General features: G+C 44.8%; 1 protein-coding gene across 11 annotated transcripts in view; it reads left to right on the forward strand.

Moving 5' to 3' along the window:
• Positions 1–9376: 9376 nt before the first annotated feature.
• The window catches only part of TBC1D1 (TBC1 domain family member 1), a 248728-nt gene continuing 235870 nt past the window's right edge, over positions 9377–22234 (forward strand). For all 11 annotated transcript variants that reach the window (XR_010156534.1, XR_010156536.1, XR_010156537.1 and 8 more), the window contains exons 1-2: positions 9377–9668; positions 21215–21724. Coding sequence is in view for 8 of the 11 variants with exons in the window: in XM_009447499.5 (XP_009445774.3) it covers positions 21308–21724 (417 nt within the window). In the remaining 3 variants the exon portion in view is untranslated. The remainder of the gene's footprint in view (positions 9669–21214; positions 21725–22234) is intronic.

A 22234-nucleotide genomic window follows, 5' to 3' on the forward strand; every position in this document is an offset into this window, starting at 1 on the left:
AAATTTCAGCGTCCATACTCACTAGAACACAGCCATACTCATTTGCCTGCATAGCGTTTGTGGCTGCTTTTGCACTGCAACAGACCTTTTTTTTTTTTTCTTGAGACGGAGTCTCACCCTGTCGCCCAGGCTGGAGTGCAGTGGCGCGATCTCGGCTCACTGCAACCTCCGCCTCCCGGATTCAAGCAATTCTTCTGCCTCAGCCTCTTGAGTAGCTGGGACTACAGGCATGCGCCACCATGCCCGGCTAATTTTTGTATTTTTAGTAGACACGGGGTTTCGCCATGTTGGCCAGGCTGGTCTCAAACTCCTGACCTCGTGATCCGCCCACCGTGGCCTCCCAAAGTGCTGGGATTACAGGTGTGAGCCACTGTTCCCGGCCACTGCTACAGATTTGAAAGGTGGGACAGAGATGGAATGTCCTGCAATGCCTAAAATATTTACTAAATGGGCTTTTAGTAGTTTGTCAACCCTGAATTAGAAGAGAGTAAGGATGCTGAAGACAAGGAAGCTGTCTCATATTTCTTTGCATCACTTCAGTGCCTAGTTCAGAGTCATGGAAAGAATAGCTCATCTATGAATCTCTACTGGTTGAAAGACTACTAACCCCTTTGTGGTAGACTTTGGAAATCTTGGTAAATTCTACCTCCCCCTTAATGATTTCTCTAAGCTTCCTATCCAAGGACCCACACTCTTTTGAGTAAAGGAGAACTTCATCCTACATTTCATATTTAGCAACAAGAAAATGAGAAGGCTGAATGTCTCTAGCTCAGCTTTAATGTTAAAAGAAATTATGAAGTAATGAAGCAACCTCCCACTATAATGCTGTGGCACAATATGAATTATTATGCAATAGAAAAGTGAGCAAAAAGAGACTGCCCCGGAGCACGTTTCTTCAATATGTGCTGATCAAGGAAACCTTGGTTCTGTGGATGTTCCCGAGAAGTTAAAGGGTCAGAGAGCCCCAGCTGAAGCGCAGCCCAACCACAAACACCTCGCAATAAGGAATGTTATTCTGAAAGCCAAGGAAATAACCAGACTCTCATTTCCCCCACACAAATCAAAACACCTCCAAACATGATCACCCTCAAAAACATTAGTTTGAAAGGCAGTAATATGGTATAGACAAAAAGAATTAGACTTGCTGACAGAATATCCAGGTTAAAACCCCAATTTCTCCCCCACAGGTTTTCTGCCTTAGGACAATTCCATCTCTCTATAATGAGGGAGAGAAATAACATTTACCTCTGAGGGCTGCTGAGAGGGTTAAATAATAGGAGATCTGTACATTATAACACACTGTACACACTATGCAGGTACCATACAAGGTGGTGATGAGTGAGAACATTTGATGTAGTGTGGAGCTGCAGGCGAGTTGGTATGTTCTCTGCCTGTACAAGTCTGTTTATTCATTCATTCATTCACTCACTCACTCATATTTCTACCACATCCCAGGAATGATTGAAGATGGCTTAAATGTATTCACTTTTTTTGTAAACAAAAAATGATTCAAAGTGAATTAAGAAAACAGGACGAAAGGAAAGGGTAGTAGGTGAGATAGAATGATGCTAGGAATTAGGTAGAAACCACTGCTTCTAGACTTTGGATTTTCTGAACCAGTAACATTTCTCCAAACACTAGGAATTGACAAGGGGGCGCTAAAATGTTCTTTTGCCAAGTAAAGACATTATAAAACAAGCACAAAGCAATGGATCTCACCATAATTTCATAAAAGAAATACTTATTTGTCAGTACCTATAAGGTAGGAAGAACATGATCTCAGAAGACAGAGAAGTTCAGTTTGGTTTTATGAAGTTACACATTGTTATTTATAGTTTGTCTTGGATAGATGAAAAGTGGCACAAACTGGTAATGGCTTGGAAAGGGCATTTGTGAATCACTGACTTAGCACACAAAATGTCCTGGATGCCTGCCAAGCAGTGAACCCCAAACGGTCAGTGCAAGGATGGAGGTATAATCAGTTGCTCAAGGAAAGAAAAGTTTTTCTTAGTGGAGTCCTAGGAGAAACTTTTTCTTGGATTCTCTTTAAAAGGACACTGTGTAAGGTATTAATAAACACCCTCAATAATATCTTCAGACTGAATAGAGTATTTTTATAAAATGCATTCCCCCACTATGGACCAATGGAATAATATCAAAGTGAAACTCAGTAAAAAAAATTTTTCTGGATACACTCCAGGCAAATGGATCTTCACTTGGGTTGATCTGATAAGGAACTGATTTTAGGGGATCCAGATTTTAGAGGATCAGTTGAACTGCATTATCTTTCATGCTGGTCTCCAAGGTCATATTTTTCTCAACCAAACTTCTAACAAACGTTGACTGCTGATGAGTTCTCAGTTGTTCCTGATTCTAAAGTCCTTCTATAGTATATCTGAGATTAGAGTCTATGTTGATGGTTAAAGAAGGAGTCACATGCTTCAACATTTAGCTCACCTTGGGGGGAAGTATTGACATACCTCTTAGGACAGTTGAGAAATCTAATGAGCTGTCAACAAGAGGAAAACCTAGAAATTCTAATCTAATGGATAGTACTTCTATAGATAGTACTTCTAATCTAATAGATAGTATTTCTATTAGATTGGAATTTCTAGGCAAGAGGAAAACATAGAAATTCTAATCTAATAGATAGTACTTCTATTAGATTCTATTCTAATCTAATAGATAGTACTTCTATAGATAGTACTTCTAATCTAATAGTACTTCTATTAGATTAGAATTTCTAAGCAAGAGGAAAACCTAGAAATTCTAATCTAATAGATAGTACTTCTATTAGATTAGAATCTCTAGGTTTTCCTCTCTTTCTATATAAAGACATGTATTGAACTCACAAATGTTATATATTACAAATTATTTTTTTCATTCATTCATTCATTCACTCAGCACATATTCATTGGATGCCTACTATGTGCTGGGCTCCATTCTGTGAGTTGAAGATACAGCAGCAAATAAAACAGACAAAATTCTCTGCTCCCATGGAAGGCGGAGGGGGAAACAAATGACAAATAAGATATACAAGTAACCAATATAGTACATTAGAAGGTAAGTGCTATGGAGAAATATAAAGCAGGAAAAGGGATAAGGGGTGTGTGTGTGTGTGTGTGTGTGTGTGTGTGTGTGTGTAGGTGTAGGTGTAGCTGTGGTTTCCATTTTCAAAAACTTGGTCAGGAAGGCCTCACGGAGAAGGTGACATTTAAACAAAGTGAAGTAAGTGAGGGGCCAATGTGAATATCTGAGGGAAGAGTACGCTTAGCAAAGGGAAGAGTAAATGCAAAGGCCCTGGGGCAGGAGTGTGCCTGGCAGCTCTGCATAACTGCAAGGCCAGTGTGGCTGGAGCAGAGTGAGTCAAGGCTGGTAGCAGGTGATAAAGGACAGAGGTAGTGGTGTGGCAGTTGAGAAAGAAGATCCTGTAGGACCCTCTAAACTATTATAAGGACTTTGACTTTTACTTCAGGGAATCTGGAAAGCCATGGGAGGATTCCAAGCCAAGCAGTGACATGGCCCAAATGATATTTTAGCAGATTCACGTGGCTGCTATGTTAAGAATAGACTGCAGGGTGGTGAGGGCCGAATCAGGGAAACCAGTTAGCAGCTCCTGCATTCTAGGTGAGATTACACATTAGGTACCACCAATGGCATTTGGGGTAAAATGAAGTAGGGTTGCTGCAGGGTAGAGAGCTTAGTCAGCTTACCCAGTCTGAGTAAAATCATCGAGATCCATAACTAGCTCTGACAATTTACAAAAAAATTCTCATTGACCTTAGACAAATTTAGATATCATAATTTAAAAATGACATGCCATCTAGCATTTGCCAAACTTTGTACTTGGTGCCCAGACCCACGGAACCAGCTCGGGTGGAAAGTGAGAACCCCAAGTAAAGGCTGGACATCGTCAGAGAGCTGCGTGGAGCAGTTGCTTGTGTAGAGCAATGACAAATAGGAGAGGTTGCTGGAAAAGGAAGTGGAACCAGTGCCCAGAGTTTTATCTGCTTTGTCCATAAAAGGAGATTAGATACTTCACAGAAGCCTACTCTGGGGCTTAAGTATACAGTCCACCCATTCTCTCACTGCATTGATTTACCGTTGTCTCATGCATTGTAAGCGTGAGTTCTTCGTGCAGTAAAATTTTTGTTTATTTCAATTGCTGAAATTCTAAAATCTATGTTGGCTATCTGCTCATTTTAATTTTTTGCATCATATTTTATTAATCTTATGCCTTTCGGAAAGCAATTTCAGGGATCTAGTATTGCAGACAATTGGATGTAATATAGTCCCTGACTTTGATTTTCATTTTCTTGTCATGAAGAATATTTCTTATAGTTAATTAAGATATTTGGGAACTGGGCGCAGTGGCTCACGTCTCTAATCCCAGCGCTTTGGGAGGCTGATGTGGGTGGATTGCTTGAGCTTAGGAGTTTGAGACCAGTCTAGGCAACACAGCGAAATCCTGTGTCTACAAAACATTTAAAAATTAGCTGGGTGTGGCCGTGTGCGCCTGTAGTCCCAGCTACTCAGAACACTGAGCAGAGGATAGCTTGAGCCCAAGTGGTCGAGGCTGCAGTGAGCCATGAAGGCACCACGGCACCCCAGCCTGGGCAACAGAGCCAGACCCTGTCTCAGAAAACAAAACCAAAGGAAAGAAAGAAAGAATTAGGAAGAAAGCTAGGAAGGAAGGAAGGAAAAAGAAAGAGGAAGACAAAGAAAGAGAAAGAGAAAAAGAAAGAAAGAAAAGAAAGAAAACAAGATATTTGGGCATAACTTAACAGACTCTATGTTATTATTATTATTATTTAGAGACAGTTTCTCACTCCAACACCCAGATTGGAGTGTGGTGGTGTCATCACAGCTTGCTGCAGCCTCAACCTCCAGGGCTCAAACCATCCTCCCACCTCAGCCTCCTGGGTAGCTTGAACTACAGTTGTGCAACACCACGCCCAGCTAAGTTTTTTTTTTGTATTTTTTTATAGGGGTTTTGTCATGTTGCCTAGGCTCATCTCCAACTCCTGGGCTCAAGTGATCAGCCCACCTCAACCTCCCAAAGTGCTGGGATTATAGGATAAGCCACCACCCCAGCCTTCACAAACTCTTTAGATCTAACTGTTATGCCTTGGATTGACAGGGTTGGCAAATTACTCGGCGCTGGTGTTGCAATGCTGCCTCCTCCCATGCTTGAGGCAGGTGCTGCTTCTCAATCTTGCACCCTTTCCCGCTGAGCATGGACTTGCCTTACAAGCCTTGTCCACTCAGGGCTCCAGAAAGTCACTATCAATCAATGGGAACAAGCGTACCCAGTGAACCACCTTACTATCCTAGGGTTCTAGCCAGTATAGTCTTATTTTTTGCCTTTATTGATGCCATTTTTTGGAAATGGACCCACTACCTTATTATGCACATTTTGAATTTAAGTAAAAATATATAATAGCAATAGTTTGGATTCCTAACTAATATGAGCATTTAAATACCTAACTGATGGATTTAATGATGATTAATTTTGTTAAAGGTCTTCTTTCTAAATCAACGAAAGATTTTAATTCTAGATGTATATATGGTTCCCATGGTTCCCTTAACTTTTTAAAAGTAAAGTGGCTTCTGTTTTCTTTCAGCCTCTGAGCTTTTCATGTGATATAATAGCATCGATGGTTCACAATTTTCTAGAGCTCTGCAGCCATCTTAAAGCTGATATTAATGTTCCTGGCTTTTGGCAATGAATAATTAATTATGCTGCAAATAGCTAAATTAGGAAAGAGTCTATGGGAGAAGCCCTAAAAGAATGATCCATGGCAGGATTTTGGGAAGAGCTGGAGGTGCAGAAGTTGTCCAGACAGGAAAAGTGCAGCAGCCATGATGGTCGGTGCCTTCGCATCAGGGTTTTCACTCGCTGAGCCAATGGGTCCATAGCTGATGTCAGCTAAATGCCCATGGTGGTGAAGAGCTCCACACTCCTTGTGTTCCTGGGTCATACTCCGTCAGAAGAATCAGAAGCTGAAGCAGAATCATTGGAGCATTTGGCCCTATTCTCTACTTGCTTTTGTTATTGGTGACTTAAAGAGGGACCAACAGAACACCTTCCTGGGCCTTGAGGGAGCTCTCTGTTGCCATCACCAAGGCCCCATTGGCGCACGCTTCTACCATGGTGTGTACCAGCTCTCCTGGGAGTCATGTGGCCACATATCAAGGGGAAGGAGCTACTTCCCTCCTAGAGCAATGGCACCTGCTGGTAAGAGCTGAGTGGTGAGCTCTTACTTCTGCACTCTGCACTGGGCCAGTATGGATCTCCCCACCCACATTTGACAGTCTTCATCCTGCCATACCAGGTATCACCATCTGCTTCAAAGTCCCCTTTACTATTTGTTCTACAACTGCTAGAAAACCTAAGGCCAAATAGGTTGATAGCAAACTGTCCCCTAATTTCTAAGATAATGCTGTATAGATTTAAAAAAGAAGTTCAACAATCTTTATTGCATACTATAGAGGGAGTTCTGTTTCCCGGAAGTTGAAAGTATGGTAAAATCCCTCCTCATCATTCTTAGGGTGCTAGCTGTCCTGGGAGCTGGAAAAGTGATGCAGAAATTGCTGCTTCTCACAAGGCCATGACCTCTCCCTAACCTAGGTAAGGGTCAAGGCAAATGGTCATTTGCCACTAAGTTATAAATCTCTGAGCTGGAACTTGCTGCATGTCAATGCTTTGAGAGATATGAGGCCTGGGCCTGCATCTGGGCCCCACCCATCCACTTCCTACCTCTGTATTCTGGTTAGGCACCCCGCCTGGCTGCCTACCTGTACTTAAGCCTTCCTGTACTCTGGGACTAGGGGTATGGGTGAAGAGAGGGTAGAGGAGGTGAGCGAGTGAGGGAAAGAAAAGGTAGTGGAGTGGCAGGATGGGAGGCGGCTCTGGCCAGGATGTTCTGTAAGCAGAGCCCAGCAATTTATCTCTGTTCCCCTTGGCCTGACCCCTTTTCCCAGGAGCAGGGCCTGGCAAGCAGGGTTGTTAGGTAACAGTTTCAACCATCCTCTGGTGGGTTACATACAAAAAGCAGTTTAGAGTGTCAATGAAATGAATGCTAGTGTACCTTTCTCGACCTCCTAGCACTCTGGAGGTAAATGTGTGCAGCAGGTCACTGCAGACAGGGAGAGAGAGTTCTACAACAGAGTTGAAGGTAAAAACATGAAATAATTTGGGATATGACCCAAGTGATAACAATATGGTTTAACTGGTTTACCTGGTATTGTAACCTAAAGAATAATTTCCATAACCCAGTTAACGTTCTACTCATTACAGTATTTATGACTGTATATTTCTTAAAAAAGAGTTGAGGCTACGCACACAAATAACTACTCAATGACAAAGAATGAGCTGAGGGCTACATAGTGGCCAGAGAGAAGTATATTATAAAGGGCTTTGGATCTTGGAGATTCCAGCACCCACTAACCCTGTAGGCACTAACCTCTTACTTTTCTCCTTAGTCAAATGGATTTAACAATCTTTGCCCTGCAGAGTTTTTGAGCAAATTAGCAACAATATATAAGGACAGTATCTAGCACAATACCCCAAATCGACTAACGCCTCCGTAAAGAATAGCTACCACTATTGTGAGAGTTTTAAGTCAAGCTGTGAATAAAACTCTGGGGTCCACTTAAAAATACCTCCCCTGGATGTAAGCATCCAGGGAAATCAGGGAATGCCATAAGACAGCCCTAATCTAAAAGCCTACAAGAAGCTCAGTGGGCTTCAAGGAAGACACTGCTCTTGGTACGATGAGGAAACCTGGCCCTCTATTTGCCTCCTGGGCCACAGTAATATTGATAATAGCTGCTGCTTTTAGTTGAGGACCATGTACGTCTGTGTCACTGCACTGGCCACTTTACTTACACTTTCCTGCTTTGTCCTCACAAAGATCCTGTAAGGTGTGTAATGGTCCCATTTAGCAGGTAAGACAATGAAGACCAGAGGTCCAGCACCTTGCCTAAACCACACCTGCTGGGATTTGGATTCAAGTCCAACCGTACAGCTCAAACGCTCAGCCACTTCCCTAAAGTCCACCCCCAGCTACATTAAGTAAAAAAATCCAGAAAGATGCCACCTGGGGGTCTGGAACTGCCTCCTCCGAGCACCCGGCTCTCCCCTCCCTGCGGACTCTTCTCTGGAGAGGATGTGATGCTTCTTACTTTTCTCAGATCCCTCTCCCCACCCTGCGAGTGACGTTGCGCCTCTGTGCCTGGTGGGATAGGGATCTGGGAGCTTCGCCTGTTTTTTGCACACTGCCATCCCCTAGTCTTAGGGAGCGAGCTCCGTCCCGCTTTTCACATCTCCTCCGCGTCTTTCCTTGCACTCTACAACACCGCTGGGAATGTCCCCAGACCTGATCGGGGCATGCACACTGGGGTGTGCGTGTGCGTGTGGTGTGTGTTCCTGCGCGTGTGCCGGGCTCGCGGGGCAGGAAAAAGCGCCTAATCCAGGCTCTGCGTCACTCCCGCAATTGGTTAGAAATGGAGTTTCCTGGTGTTTAATCCCGGGAGGGCACTTCGCCTTCGTTGTTTCCCAGAGTCCCTGATTTTCCTGCCTCGCATGCCAGCGCCCCATAGGGCATCCGTGCCTCAGTTCACCTCTTGCCATCCTCCAAGGACAAGGAGAAGGGGTAAGGCGGGGGAGAGCCAGGTGGCTTGGTCGCCCCCGGCCCCCGCCCCCCATGTTGTGTGCAGTTTCCACCACGTCTGTTTCGGAGGGAGAAGAGGAGGGTGCAGATGAGGCGAGGCGCCTTTGGGAGCCCGGAGAGCGGGCAGGCAGTGCCACCTGCTGAGAGCCACTCAGGCCGAGCAAGCGGCGGGCAGTGCCACCTGCTATAAATAGGCAGCCAAGGACAGGGTGTGCGACTGCACATCCCGCCACGAGGGCCTGCATCACGCGCGGGGCCCCGCGCCCCCGGCTCCCCAGGGAAACGCTGTGCCCAGATCCTGCGCAGGGGTCTGGATGGGGCGGCGGCCCAAGTACTTCCCCCCTATTCCCCCCACAGACACTGGCTGAGGATGGCCCGCGGGCTTGGGGGCGGGGGGTGGCAAGGAGGGGAGGGAGGCCGCGGCGGACCCGCAGTGCAGCAGCTGTTGCTCGCGTGTGACTCGCCCGTCCGGGCCGTGCTGCCCGGGCACAGTCACACGGCGCAGTGGGGAGGAGGAGGACACCGAGTCCCCCTCCCAGCTCCCCGGGGACCGAGTAGGGAGATCCCGGCTCCTGTCTTCCCCTCGCCTCCAGCGCGCTCGCCCAGGCTGGGAGGAGGAAACCAGAGCCGCGCGCAGACACCTCCTCCTCCTCCTCCTCTTCTTCCTCCTCCTCCTCCTCCTCTTCTTCCTCCTCCTCCTCCTCTTCTTCCTCCTCCTCCTCCTCCTCCTCCTCTTCGGCTGCTGATCCTGGTGCCGCCACCGTCCGCCGGTGCCTGTTGCTGCCGCCGCCGCGGGACCCGCTGTGTCCTCAGCTGGGTGGAGAAGAGGCGGGCGCCGAGCCGAGGGGAGCCCCCTCCCCGTCCCCCCGCGGCGGGAAGAGCGCAGCCAGCCGGGTACGATGGACTCCCCGCCCGCCCAGGCCGTCCCCAGGATGCCCCCAAGCACCTGCGCGTCCCGGCCCGGCCCCGGGCTCTGAGCGCGCCGCGGCACAGGTAAGGCGCTTCCTGGGGCTTCGTCCTGGCCACCCTGCTGGCTCCTCTCGGGGCATCGCGGCCGCCCCCTCCCGCAGCACGCCCCTGCCCCGCCTGGCCGCGGAGGGGAAGGCATCTGGCCGCCCACGGACGCGAGGCCAGGGTCTCTCGGGAGAGGAAGTTCATTGCCATCTCGTTGCTCCCCTTACCCCCCCACCCCCGCCGCCCTTGGACGAAAGCGAAACCTTACTGTTGCTAGCGACCCGAGAGCTCCGCCGGCTTCTCCCCCCACCCCCGCCCGCTCACTGGTCCGCGCATCTCTCCCCTCCCCCCTCCCGCCAATTATCCTAGCGTGTTTGCAAGGCGACCAGATTGGAAAGAGTGTGGTCAGAGTGACCCCAAGCCACGCTTTAAAAGTTCAGGGTACTTTGCAGTAGTAACTTTGGCAGCTCCACCAGTGCGCGCAACATTTCTTTCTATGGGTACATCCTGTACCAGTCATTTTGAAACCCTGCTTCATTGTTTCTAGCCGCTTCCTGATGGCTCTGTGATTATGAGACCCCCTCAAACTTCACCAGGCATTAAAGTTTTGTTTTTGTTTTTTTTCAGAGAAGTATCATTTCGTTTGAAATCCACCTAGATGTGGCTTTTCCTGTTTTGATTTTACTTAACATAGCTTATTCTCTGGAAGTTGCTTTAAAAAGAAATTGAAAGTGATGGTTGTTCCTTCCACCAAACAGTTTAATTTTCAGGGTGCCCCATATTAATGGATATGTTTTCCCTTCATAGATTTCTCATTGTTTCCTTTATGATGGGATGATTTCATTTATTAATAAAATCAGACTTTGAAAGAGCATTTTAAAATGACCTGGTTTAAATAGGTCACACCCAAGAAACTCAGCTATCTGTACAACTTCTAAACTTTTTGCACTGGACCTAAGCTGAATGCAGAGGCCCTGGTCCAAAACCCTTGTTTAGGAGGGCAGAAATTTCTTCCCTAGATGTGAGCTGGAATTGGTAGGAGTTGGAGAATGGCCACCTCTGGTTTTTGTTGTGTTTTGGAAGTCAGCTGCATGTGGGAGGGATTGGGGTGGAAGAATGAAAGGAGGGCTGCTCCCAGAGGCTGGGAATCCACCTCGCAGAACGACTTTTTATATTTCTGACTCTTCATGTTCTGTCACTCCCGTGGGTTAGAAATACCTGGACAGGTGAGTTCGGCACCTTTTTCTAGAGTTGAGATGGCTTCTCTGGGTGGGGAAAGAGGTGTGCGTCATAATCAACTCCTTCCTTGGAGCTGTCTTAAGGAATAAGGACATGGCATGAAAGAGTTTGCATAGAAAAGGTTTAACTGCTTTTGTAAACAGGTGTTTTACAACGATTTGAAATTGGATGCTATCATAGTCTCACAGTCTGCCTGTTTCTTGTTATTTTTTTCTAGCATGTTATAGAAAAATAAGACCCCAACAAGTGCTTTCTCTCCAGATTTATCTATAAGTAACCGTTGACATAACATGCCCTACTGGATCGTAGCCACAGCTGTGAGTTAAAAGGTATCATATAAAGTGTTTAGGCCGGGGCAGTGTCTTACACCTGTAATCCCCATGCTTTGGGAAGCTGAGGCAGGAGGATCGTTTGAGCCCAAGAGTTCAGAAAGATAGTGAGACCCCATCTTTACAAAATTTTTTTCAATGAGCTAGGGGTGGTGGCACCCACCTGTAGTCCCAGCTACTTGGGAGGCTGAGGCAGGAGGATCACTTGAGCCCAGGAGTTCGAGGCTGTAGTGAGCTATGACTGTGCCACCTCACTGGAGCCTGGGTGACAAAGTGAGATCCCATCTCTTAAAAAAAAAAGAGTTTAGGGGACATTTTCTGAAGTGAACACAAGTAGAGCATTCTAACACTATTGAGTGCAAGGAGACCTGGAAGGGACTAAGTGGTTCAAAGCAGGAAATAAAATCATCAGGTGATAATTAAAATAATTTCTTTCCTGTGGATTTGTCCAGCCATTTGCAAACCAGGAGAATAGGAAAAAAATCACTAGTGTAGTTATAAATTATTAAATTATGTTTTCAAAGGAAAATTTTGCAAATGCGTCTCCTGGTCATAGTCTATTGTTATCTACCCCACGGAGAGTGCTGGGGCTTCCCCTTTTCACCACGACAGCATTTCTGGTTGGGTGGCAGTCATGCAGTGTTGACCTGGTGTCCCATAAGGCACAGTTTGTCAAAACACTAGTGGGTATTAGGAGGAAACGTGCAACTCTGAAGCAACAGAGCTTGCCCCTTCTTCCTCATTATCCAGCTGGTGATAATCCCTGTCCCCCACTTCCCTAGAAGACAGCTCTGACCAGGAAGGCTGCAATGACAATGAGATGTACCCCTATGCAGAGCCAGATGTGGGTGGGTGGCTTTTTTGTGGTCCAGATCTTCTAGGATCTTCTAGGATGTACCACTGGCAAGCAGTGGGGAGCCTGAATCAAGCAGCATGGCTGTTACCTCTTCTGTGTTCACAGCAGCATCTTCAGTTGTCTTGGTGCCTGGAGCAGGCACCACAGCTGCCTGCTCTGTTGGCCGCCAGCTTTCTAGAGTAGATGGTAGGGAGGAGAGCAAGGGGCTCAAGAGGATTCTGTCTTTGAACATGCTTTTAATTTGATCTGACAGAATGGCAGCTCCCTGAAGTCCTTCCTACTCTCTCCACAGCATTTCTCTGTAGGTCCCCAGTTTTTGCTCTTTTCAGATTCCCAGAGGACTGAAAATGTATCACGGCCCATTTGGGGACTTCCTGTATATGTGTGGGTGCCTCAGGATCATTTGTTTTGCCCTTTTCCAGTCTACCGTGCTGCCCTTCTCAAGTTTAATGACCACGTTAGTTTCAATATTTTATATATTTCTCAGCAGTTTTCATCTCCTGGTCATTAAACTTGAGAAGTAAAATCTGCTCATTAAAATGACTGAGTCCATGGCCAGGCATGGTGGCTCATGCCTGTAATCCCAGCACTTTGGGAGTCCAAGGCGGGTGGATCACTTGAGGTCAGGAGTTCGAGACCAGCCTGGCCAGCATGGCAAAACCCTGTCTCTACAAAAATATAGATCTACAAAAACTAGCCAGGCATGGTGGCATGTGCCTGTAGTCCCAGCTATTTGGGAGGCTGAGACAGGAGAATTGCTTGAAGCCAGGAGGCGGAGGTTGCAGTGAAACATGATCGTGCCACTGAGTCCATTCAGCAGCAGAGTAGTGTTGGGGTTTGTATCCCTGTAGTGATGACGAAGGATTTAGGTTTTCAGTCAGAACTGTTACCTTACAATTTCCTTCACTGACTTTTCTTCCTTTCCAACACCACATTCCAGTAAAAAATATCTTTAGACCAGATTCTTCACAAAAGTCATGAAGGTTTTCATCTTCAAGGTTTTTGACTTTTTTTTTTTTTTTGAAAGGAGTCTTGCTGTGTCACCCAGGCTGGAGTGCAGTGGCGCGCGATCTCAGCTCACTGCAACCTCCGCCTCCTGGGTTCAAGTGATTCTCCTGCCTCAGCCTCCCAAGTAGCTGGGACTACAGGCGTGCTCTACCACGGCCGGCTAAATTTTGTATTTTTAGTAGAGGCGAGGTTTCACCATCTTGGCCAGGCTGGTCTTGAACTCCCGACCTTGTGATCCACCCGCCTTGGCCTCCCAAAGTGCTAGGGATTACAGGTGTGAGCCACGGCGCCCGACCAGTTTTTGACATTTCTAAGCCAAAAGTTCCATTTGATGAGGTCTTAGATGCAGGGGCAATGTGTCCCTTTTCAGATTTCAGATGTTTAGAAAAAGATGTGTCATATTTGGGCCAACTGAAAAACTCTTGATATGTAGGTTTTTATGAAGCTGTGCAGAATGTAGGAAATACATTTTAGAACCAACAAAGAGGCATTTAATTTTGAGTGTGCCTGTCTCCTTTGAGATGAGCAGCAGCTATTTTTCTCTTAAAAAGACAATGCATGTATTTATCAGCACATTTTATATAATCAGCAAATCTAAACCTCTGAATTAGGTAAGCCCTATAGGTTTGTTGCCAGAATTAGTGAATTTATACATGCAAAGTGCTTAGAACAGTGCCTGGTACACAGTGAGCACTCAATATTATTTATTGCTATTATTATGTTTATTTATTTTATACTTTTAGAGTATAATTTTGATGTTAGGTTTGGATTGCTGAGGCCAAGCAAAATTTAGATAGACCAACCCAGCTAATCCACTAGAAAGATATTTGAGGGTTATTCCCATCTAAAGATCTATGGGATCTTTGGATATCATCTATGAGAAACAACAGAATTTTGTAGATAAGACAGATATAGATTCAAATGCCGCCTTCACAATTTATTAGTGAGGGAACCCTTTGGTAAAATGAGCATGATAAAACCTACTTCTCAGCTTTGTGAACGTACAGAAGATCATGAATGTAAAATGTCCATGAAGTGGTAGGTGGTCAACAGATATTGCTCTAGCAAAGTGGTTAAGAGCAAGCAAACTCTGGAGCCAAAGGGCCTGGGTTCAAATCCCGATTCTGCCACTTCTTATAGTATGGCCTTGGGCAGGTGACCTCACTTTTCTGTGCCACTATTCAATGATAATATTCCTTTATTGTCCAACGTTTTGTAAGTTAAATCAGTTAATAAACACACTATGATAATGTGTTGGTAACTATTCTTTTTACTTTTAGCAGAATAACTTAAAGGAACACTGCAGGTAGGAGGGTTATACATAATCTCTGAGGGCCAGCTAGGACACTCGCCCATTTCCCACCCTTTTCCCTGTGCAATGAAGAGTATAAGAAGTGACAGTGCCATTCTAAAGGACTAGCCTTGAGTTGGCTCTAATTTATATGACTCATGCCTGTAATCCCAGCACTTTGGGAGGCCGAGGCTGGCAGATCACTTGAGGTCAGGAGTTGGAGACCAGCCTGGCAAACATGACGAAATCCCATCTCTACCAAAAATACAAAAATCAGCCGGGCATGGTAGCGCACACCTGTAATCCCAGCTACTGGGGAGGCTGAGGCAGGAGAATTGTTTGAACCCAGGGGGCGGAGGATGCAGTGAGCTGAGATCACGCCACTGCACTACAGCCTGGGTGACAGAGTGAGATTCTGTCTCAAATAATAATAATAATTTATATGAGAAAGAAGTCATTCAAAAGCATCATTACTTTACATGTCAAATTAGAAAGGCACACCCCAGTACTAAAGCATCCTTGATGATGAAAACATTTAGAACCACTGGTTTCAGGAGCTCCATGCAATGGTGAAACAGCCTCTACTCCAAGGGTTGTTGCTCCCTGTGGGATTCCTGGGTGAGGAACACACTGCTCCCATTGGGGTGGAATCCTGTGGAGGAAGTGGATGAAGAGTGTAGCCAAGCCAGTGAGCCTACTGCATGGGATTAGAGTACTTCAGGTTGCAGTATAATTCTGTTCAGGTGCATGCTCACTCCATCTGGCGTAAAGAACAGAGAAATTAAACCATTGATTCACAGAGCAATATGAGTAGCTGCCTGGGGACTTCCTGTCCATTCTGTGGTCCCCAACAGCTAATCAATATTGGCCGGTTCCTAATCTGGCCTAGAGCTAGAGGCCACTAGCACCCCTCCATTCATCCTTTCTTCTCTCCCTACCCACTCCCACCAGCATTCTGAGGAGGTGAGGGCTGAAGCTGCAGAGGCTGTTGTACTGTTAGTTACTGTAAAGTCCCCATCCTGCTCTCTGTAGTTTGCTGTGAAGGAGTGGAGGGGGCTAGGAACAAAGGGGGTTCCCAATAAGCAGCTTACTAATACCTACCCTTGCTTCTCTCACTTCCTGATCAATAATTCCCATCCTTTCTTCATGTACCTCCCCCACATTTTTGTTCTTTAAGGGAAGAAGGGAGCAGCTTTCCATCCCCACACAATGTTGGGGACATTTGGTATTATACATTACGAAAATAAGATTCACCAGATTTTAGAGATGGAAGAAAACTTGGGGATGATCTTGTTCCATTCTCTTATAAGAACAAACAAGATTTGGAGAAGCTGAGTAACTTGCTTTTTCAACTTCACACTTGAAAGTGTTTTCATGAGGAAGTTGGGGTTCTCTGCAGCACTTGGATGGGAGTCAGGAACTTGGATTGTCCCAATTCTGTCACTAAATTTGGACAAGCCACTTAACTTTTCCAGAATCTAGTTGCCTCATTTCAAATATTAGGGAAATTTCTAAATGGCTTAAAAGGAGCTTGTTAGCTTTAAAATTTTATGATTCTAAGTGTATGCTGCCAGAGATATGTAGCATAGCAGGACACATTAACAAGATTATTGAAACTGTTCTAATAAAGGACATCTTTGTGTCTTGGGTAGCTACTATGTTTAAAGACTGTGCTAGGTGGGAGTTGTGCAGAATACACAGGTTTGCTGTAGAGGGATAGGGCGTGTACACAGACAACTCTACTAACAAGAACATTACTAGAAGCTTGTTGGAATCACAGTATTTCTTGCTGAGGGTATGAAACATAAGAGTTCTCCTTGGAATAGGAGGTTCTATTTGGGGCTTAAAGAATGGTCAAAGGTTGAGTGCAAATAACGTGGATTGAGATGGCTTTAAAAAATAATCAAATGGTTTGTTAGTATTAAACTGGTGCAGAAATAATTGCAGTTTTTGCCATTCCTTTTAATGGCAAAAATTGCAGTTACTTTTGCACCAAATCCCTAATATTATTTGCATAGTTTATCTCTGTTATGGAAGTTTTTATTGACAAGTAATGTAGATATTCACCTGATCTAAGTTACCCTGAATCTTATATTAGCAGAATCTGAATTGCTTATAAATAATTATGGCTATGTTGGATGTAGAACTTATTATTTGATAGTTTATGAACAGTGCTAAGGTCTAATCTACTTTTTACAGAGAAGCTAAGAACATGCTACAGCTGGTTGAAAAACAAAAACTTCAGGCATTGAAATGTTTTGTCAATGAAATGGCAGGACTCATTTGATGACTGATTATTATCAACTGATTTAAATGACTGAATTTTTGGTACTGTGTACATCTATACTCTAAGAAGGAAATTGAAAGTAATTCTGCTATGCTTGTTGCCACTATATTAATAACTGCCTCATCTAAAATAATTGATAGAGCTCAGATTTATCCTTTGTAATAATTCTAGTACTTCTTTAAACATGTTTTGGGATTAGCAGCTGTCAACAGTTAGAACATGAAACAGATTCTGTTACAGGAGTAGAAGTCGATCCAGACATTTAATGTCATTTTCACCTGTGAGAGAGAGAATAAAGAGAAAGAGAGATCATTATTTATGGGATTATGTGAACTTCAAGTCCGTTTTCATTATTAGGAGAAGCTGTGCTTTAAAGAACAGTCAGGGACTTTACTTTCATGAAATGCCTGAGCTGTAAATAAAGTATTGGTTTATTTTTTATTTCTTGAACATTTGAAATAAAAAATTAGCTATGAGTTATGGTCAAATTATATTACAAAAATTTGCTCTTAGCATTGTGCATATATATTATACAGAAAAACACAGAGTAAAAAGAATAGACTTCAGTTCCTGTTCAGAAAAGGTTTAAAATTTGAATACTGATTTTGGAAACCCCAAACCTAAAGAATTCAAGAAGCTTACGGTCTTCTTGAGGGACACCTATTCAAACTCTTAAATATGGTGATTGGGTAGAAAGTGCAGAAAAGCCTGCTGATACATGCCCTAAAACACCTTGGAAAAAAGAGGTGGTAGTTGCTTAAGGTAGGACTTAAGTAGTAGTTGGAAATAGAAGACAAGGATGGAGACTGTTGGGAGATGACTCTCCATGGGTCCTTCCTGTTTCTACACACCTTGTAAGCAGGGCATTGAGTGCCTGTGTTCCAAACTACCTTTTCCATCATGTTTCTACAGCAAACAGTCATGGAAGATAGAAATAGAGTCTTCCTCTGGAGCAAAGGGCAGACACGCGTGCTTCCTGTACTTCCCACTATAAAATATTCCGGCTCCCTAAACTCAGCTGCCTTTCCTGTAACCCACCATGATACAGATGTCACCTGACCTGTGGGAATTGGGGGTCAGGGAACCAACAGAAATACTGACTGTCTGGCTACTGTGACTGCCCTGAGTAATAAATTGTCCTTCGTCTCCAACCCAGGAGTCTCATGTTTTCTACCAGCAGGCTAACTTGTGGCAGGCTAACGTGTTAGTTTGCAAGTAAGGTAAAATCTCAGACCCTTTGCAGTTTGTGGCGGGGATTATATTCTGAGGAGAGAGGAACAGTATGCACCATGGCTCAGAGGCATGAGAAACAGGGAACCATAACTAGTTCTCTATCTTCAGAGCCAAAAGGTGCACCAAGGAGGGCATTTTAGGGGAGAATATAAAGTTGGAGATATAGACACAGCCAGATTCCTGAGAGACCTTATATGCCAGGTAGAAGACTTCAGATTGTATGGTGGAATTATTAGAGAATTTTTAGCAGGGGTGTGACATGATAAATTTTGTGTTGATTAAGTTACTCCAGGAAATATGCGATGGGTGGATTGAAGGATGGGGCACCTTTTCTCTAGGACAAAAAAGAAAGAGTGGATGGTGAAGTCAGTTAGAGGTAGTAATAGGATGAAGAAGGAATCTGAATGACCCCTTGGCCCTTCAGTGAATAGTGATGCTATTCACCTAGATGCAGCACATAGGAGGGAAAAGAAATTCTGGGAAGGAGGGAGATGAGACTGAGTTAGCTTTAAAATAACTAAATTCAGGCCTAGGAGCCTATAGGCTATCCAGATAGAAATATTTAACGGCATATATGGATCTGGAACTCAGCAAGGAGGCTTCCGTGGGAGCAGAACACTTGGGCACCATTAGGGTGTATGTGGTAGATGCATTCTTGTGCAGCAGTCAAGGGGATGGGATTTAGAGTCAAGTGCAAATTGCCCCCCATCTCCTGTGATAAGTGACTGAAGCTCTCCGGGCTTCAGTTTCCTAGTTCATCATAGTGGGCTCTAGCGGATAAATGTTACAAAGGTTAAATGAGACAACATAGGCAAAGTGCGTGGTACTCAATAGAAGTCAGCTGCTGTCATCAGCAGCAGGATCATCAGAATGTGGTGCTTGACACCAAAAGATTAGGTGAGATTGCCCAAAACAGCAGGTGAAATGAGGGGAGAGGATGAAGTCAAACACAGGAAGAAAAGCCTTTGAAGTATGTGGAAAGAAACAACCAGAAAGGTAAGATAAGTACCAGAAGAGTTTCAAGAAGGAAGGTGTGGCCGGGCGCGGTGGCTCAAGCCTGTAATCCCAGCACTTTGGGAGGCCGAGGCGGGCGGAACACGAGGTCAGGAGATGGAGACCATCCTGGCTAACACGGTGAAACCCCGTCTCTGCTAAAGATACAAAAAAATTAGCCGGGCGCGGTGGCAGGCGCCTGTAGTCCCAGCTACTCGGGAGTCTGACGCAGGAGAATGGCGTCAACCCGGGAGGCGGAGCTTGCAGTGAGCCGAGATCGCGCCACTGCACTCCAGCCTGGGCGAGAAAGCGAGACGCCGTCTCAATCAATCAATCAATCAATCAATCAATCAATAAAATAAGGAAGGTGTGGCCAAGATTGAGAAATTCGTCAGAGCAAACAAGGCAGTCAGGAGCTAAATAGCCTCCTTTAAATTTTACAACCTTGAGGACCTCGGCAACTTTAACAGAATTTCAGTGGATCCCTAGGGCAAACCAGGCCTTACAAACCAGGAATGGATGGTCAATAGGAAGTGGAGACAGTAAGTATAGACCTTACCTTGGAGGGAAGGAAGAGAAAGAGCCATGGCCAAGGGAAGTTTGAAATCAAAGGAAATATCTTTTTTTTTTTTTTCGATTGGAGAGACCTTAGTTATTCTTTTAAAATACTTATTGAGCCCCTCAGTTATTCTTTTAAAATACTTATTGAGTCCCTACTTTGAGTCAGGCACTATGGCAGACACGAGGGAAATAGCAGTGAATCAGACAGATGCAACGCCTGCCTTCATGGAGTTTCACCTTAGCATTTGTCGATATGCTAGGGGAGTGGGGCAGGGGCAGGGGGCCGGATACAGGAGAGACTGAAGATCCAGGGAGCACGTGAGTAAAGAATAGGGCTTGAGATCCCACAGACAACTCAGCTTTGAACAAAAGGGTTTTGTCATCCAATAGGACAAGAAGGCTTTAGGATACATCAAACGTGATTGTTGAAAACAGAAAAGGGCTAGGCACTGTGGCTCATGCCTATAATCCCAGCACTTTGGGAGGCCAAGGTGGGCGGATCACTTGAGGCCAGGAGTTCGAGACCAGCCTGGCCAACATGGTGAAACCCCGTCTCTACTAAAAATACAAAAATTAGCCAGGTGTGGTGGTGCATGCCTGTAATCCCAGCTACTTGGAAGGCTGAGGCAGGAGAATTGCTTGAACCCAGGGGGTGGAGGTCGCAGTGAGCCACGATCATGCCACTGCACTCCAGCCTGGGCGACAGAGCGAGACTCTGTCTCAAGAAAAAAAGGAAGAAAGAACATAGAGAGGGAAATGTAGTTGAGGGAGTTTGGATTTGGGTTTGGTAGAAGCGTTTTGTTGTTGTTGTTGTTGTTGTTTTCAGAAAGAGTCTCACTCTGTTTTCCAGACTGGAGTGCAGTGGCACAATCTTGGCTCGCTGCAGCCTCTGCCTCCTGGGTTCAAGCAATTCTCCTGCCTCAGCCTCCTGAGTAGCTGGGATTACAGGCACCTACCACCACACCAGGCTAATTTTTGCATTTTTAGTAGAGACGGGATTTCACCATGTTGGCCAGGCTGGTCTCAAACTCCTGACCTCAGGTGATCCACCTATCTTGGCCTCTCAAAGTGCTGGGATTACAGGTGTGAGCCACTGCACCTGGCCTAACATTGATATCTGTTGATGAGAAGAAGCCAGGTGTTGGAGTGATAGCTTATAGCACATGAACTGAATAAAACAGTGTTTAAGACAATGTTTGCAACATCATAGGCACTGAATACATGTTAATGGAAGGTGGATTTGTGATTCAGAACCTCTAGACTACCTGGGCGAGTCTTTTAAAATGTAAGTAATATCTTAAGTGATATTACTTGTCCCAGATCAGTTGTTTAAAACTGATCTGGTTCAGTAGACTAACTATAGTGATGGATAGCAGCTATTTCTTCCCATAAGAGTTATTTCTTGGGGGAGTCACTTACACTGAATTTGACTATCTTTTAAAAATTTATTGAAATATATGTTAAATAATACAATGAGGTTTAATGCTCTCAGAGTAGCACTGTATCGTCTTCTATCATGGGGGCCTTTGTTGGCTTTAGGAGGTTTATGTTTCATAGTAGTTTCCCAGTGGGCTCTTTGTTACCTGTAATGAGTGTGACAGTTATACCATAACCAGGTTTTATATGGAATACAATTTTGAGAAAGTTCTTTCTAGGCAGAGAAGCTTATTTGCACCTCTTATTACATTTGGGTTTCAGGCTTTTGAGTTCTTCTGAAATAATAGCCCTTTGAAGGTAGCTATTGCTATGACTTCATTAAATTCTAATGCCTCTGGTTTTCTCCCCCAGGTTTCTGCATATGAAGTGTGTAAAATAGATTGCTTGATCCAAAACAGAAAAACAGTGGTAACTGTTTTGCGGAGTTCCCAGACCCTTCCCAAGATGGAACCAATAACATTCACAGCAAGGAAACATCCGCTTCCTAACGAGGTCTCGGTGGACTTTGGCCTGCAGCTGGTGGGCTCCCTGCCTGTGCATTCCCTGACCACCATGCCCATGCTGCCCTGGGTTGTGGCTGAGGTGCGAAGACTCAGCAGGCAGTCCACCAGAAAGGAACCTGTAACCAAGCAAGTCCGGCTTTGCGTTTCACCCTCTGGACTGAGATGTGAACCTGAGCCAGGGAGAAGTCAACAGTGGGATCCCCTGATCTATTCCAGCATCTTTGAGTGCAAGCCTCAGCGTGTTCACAAACTGATTCACAACAGTCATGACCCAAGTTACTTTGCTTGTCTGATTAAGGAAGACGCCGTCCACCGGCAGAGTATCTGCTATGTGTTCAAAGCCGATGATCAAACAAAAGTAAGTGAGATGGAGATCCAAAAGACTAAGGTGTGGCTGGCTGGTTTTTATTGTATGGGGGTCAGGATATTTATTTTAAGTATACTGAAATGAATAAGGAATTAATGCTGCAGTTATAAATTGATTACTTAGCTTAATTTTTGGTTTATGGTGATAGTTTATAGTTTTGAAGCACATTTGAAAACAGATACGAGAAATTACCAGTTTTTGAATTCAAAAATTCAAGAGAAATCAGTCTAAAACTACTAATTAAGAGCAGAAGTGTTAAGATGTACATTATTTCAGATGAATGTTCTAAAGCCATGCCTCTCAAACTGAAATGTGCTTGTGAGTCACCTGGGGATCTTGTTAAAATGTGAATCTTGATTCAGTAGGTCTGGGGTGGACCCCAAGACTGCATTTGTAACAAGCTGCCAAGAAATGCTGATGCTGCCCTTTTGCAGGTTGCACTTTGAGTGGCAAAGTTCTAAATCTCCACATTTGTAATCCTATTAAGAAAAATATAGTCAT

This window comes from Pan troglodytes, chromosome 3 (genome assembly GCF_028858775.2).
Source record: "Pan troglodytes isolate AG18354 chromosome 3, NHGRI_mPanTro3-v2.0_pri, whole genome shotgun sequence".
NCBI classification, from domain to species: domain Eukaryota; kingdom Metazoa; phylum Chordata; class Mammalia; order Primates; family Hominidae; genus Pan; species Pan troglodytes.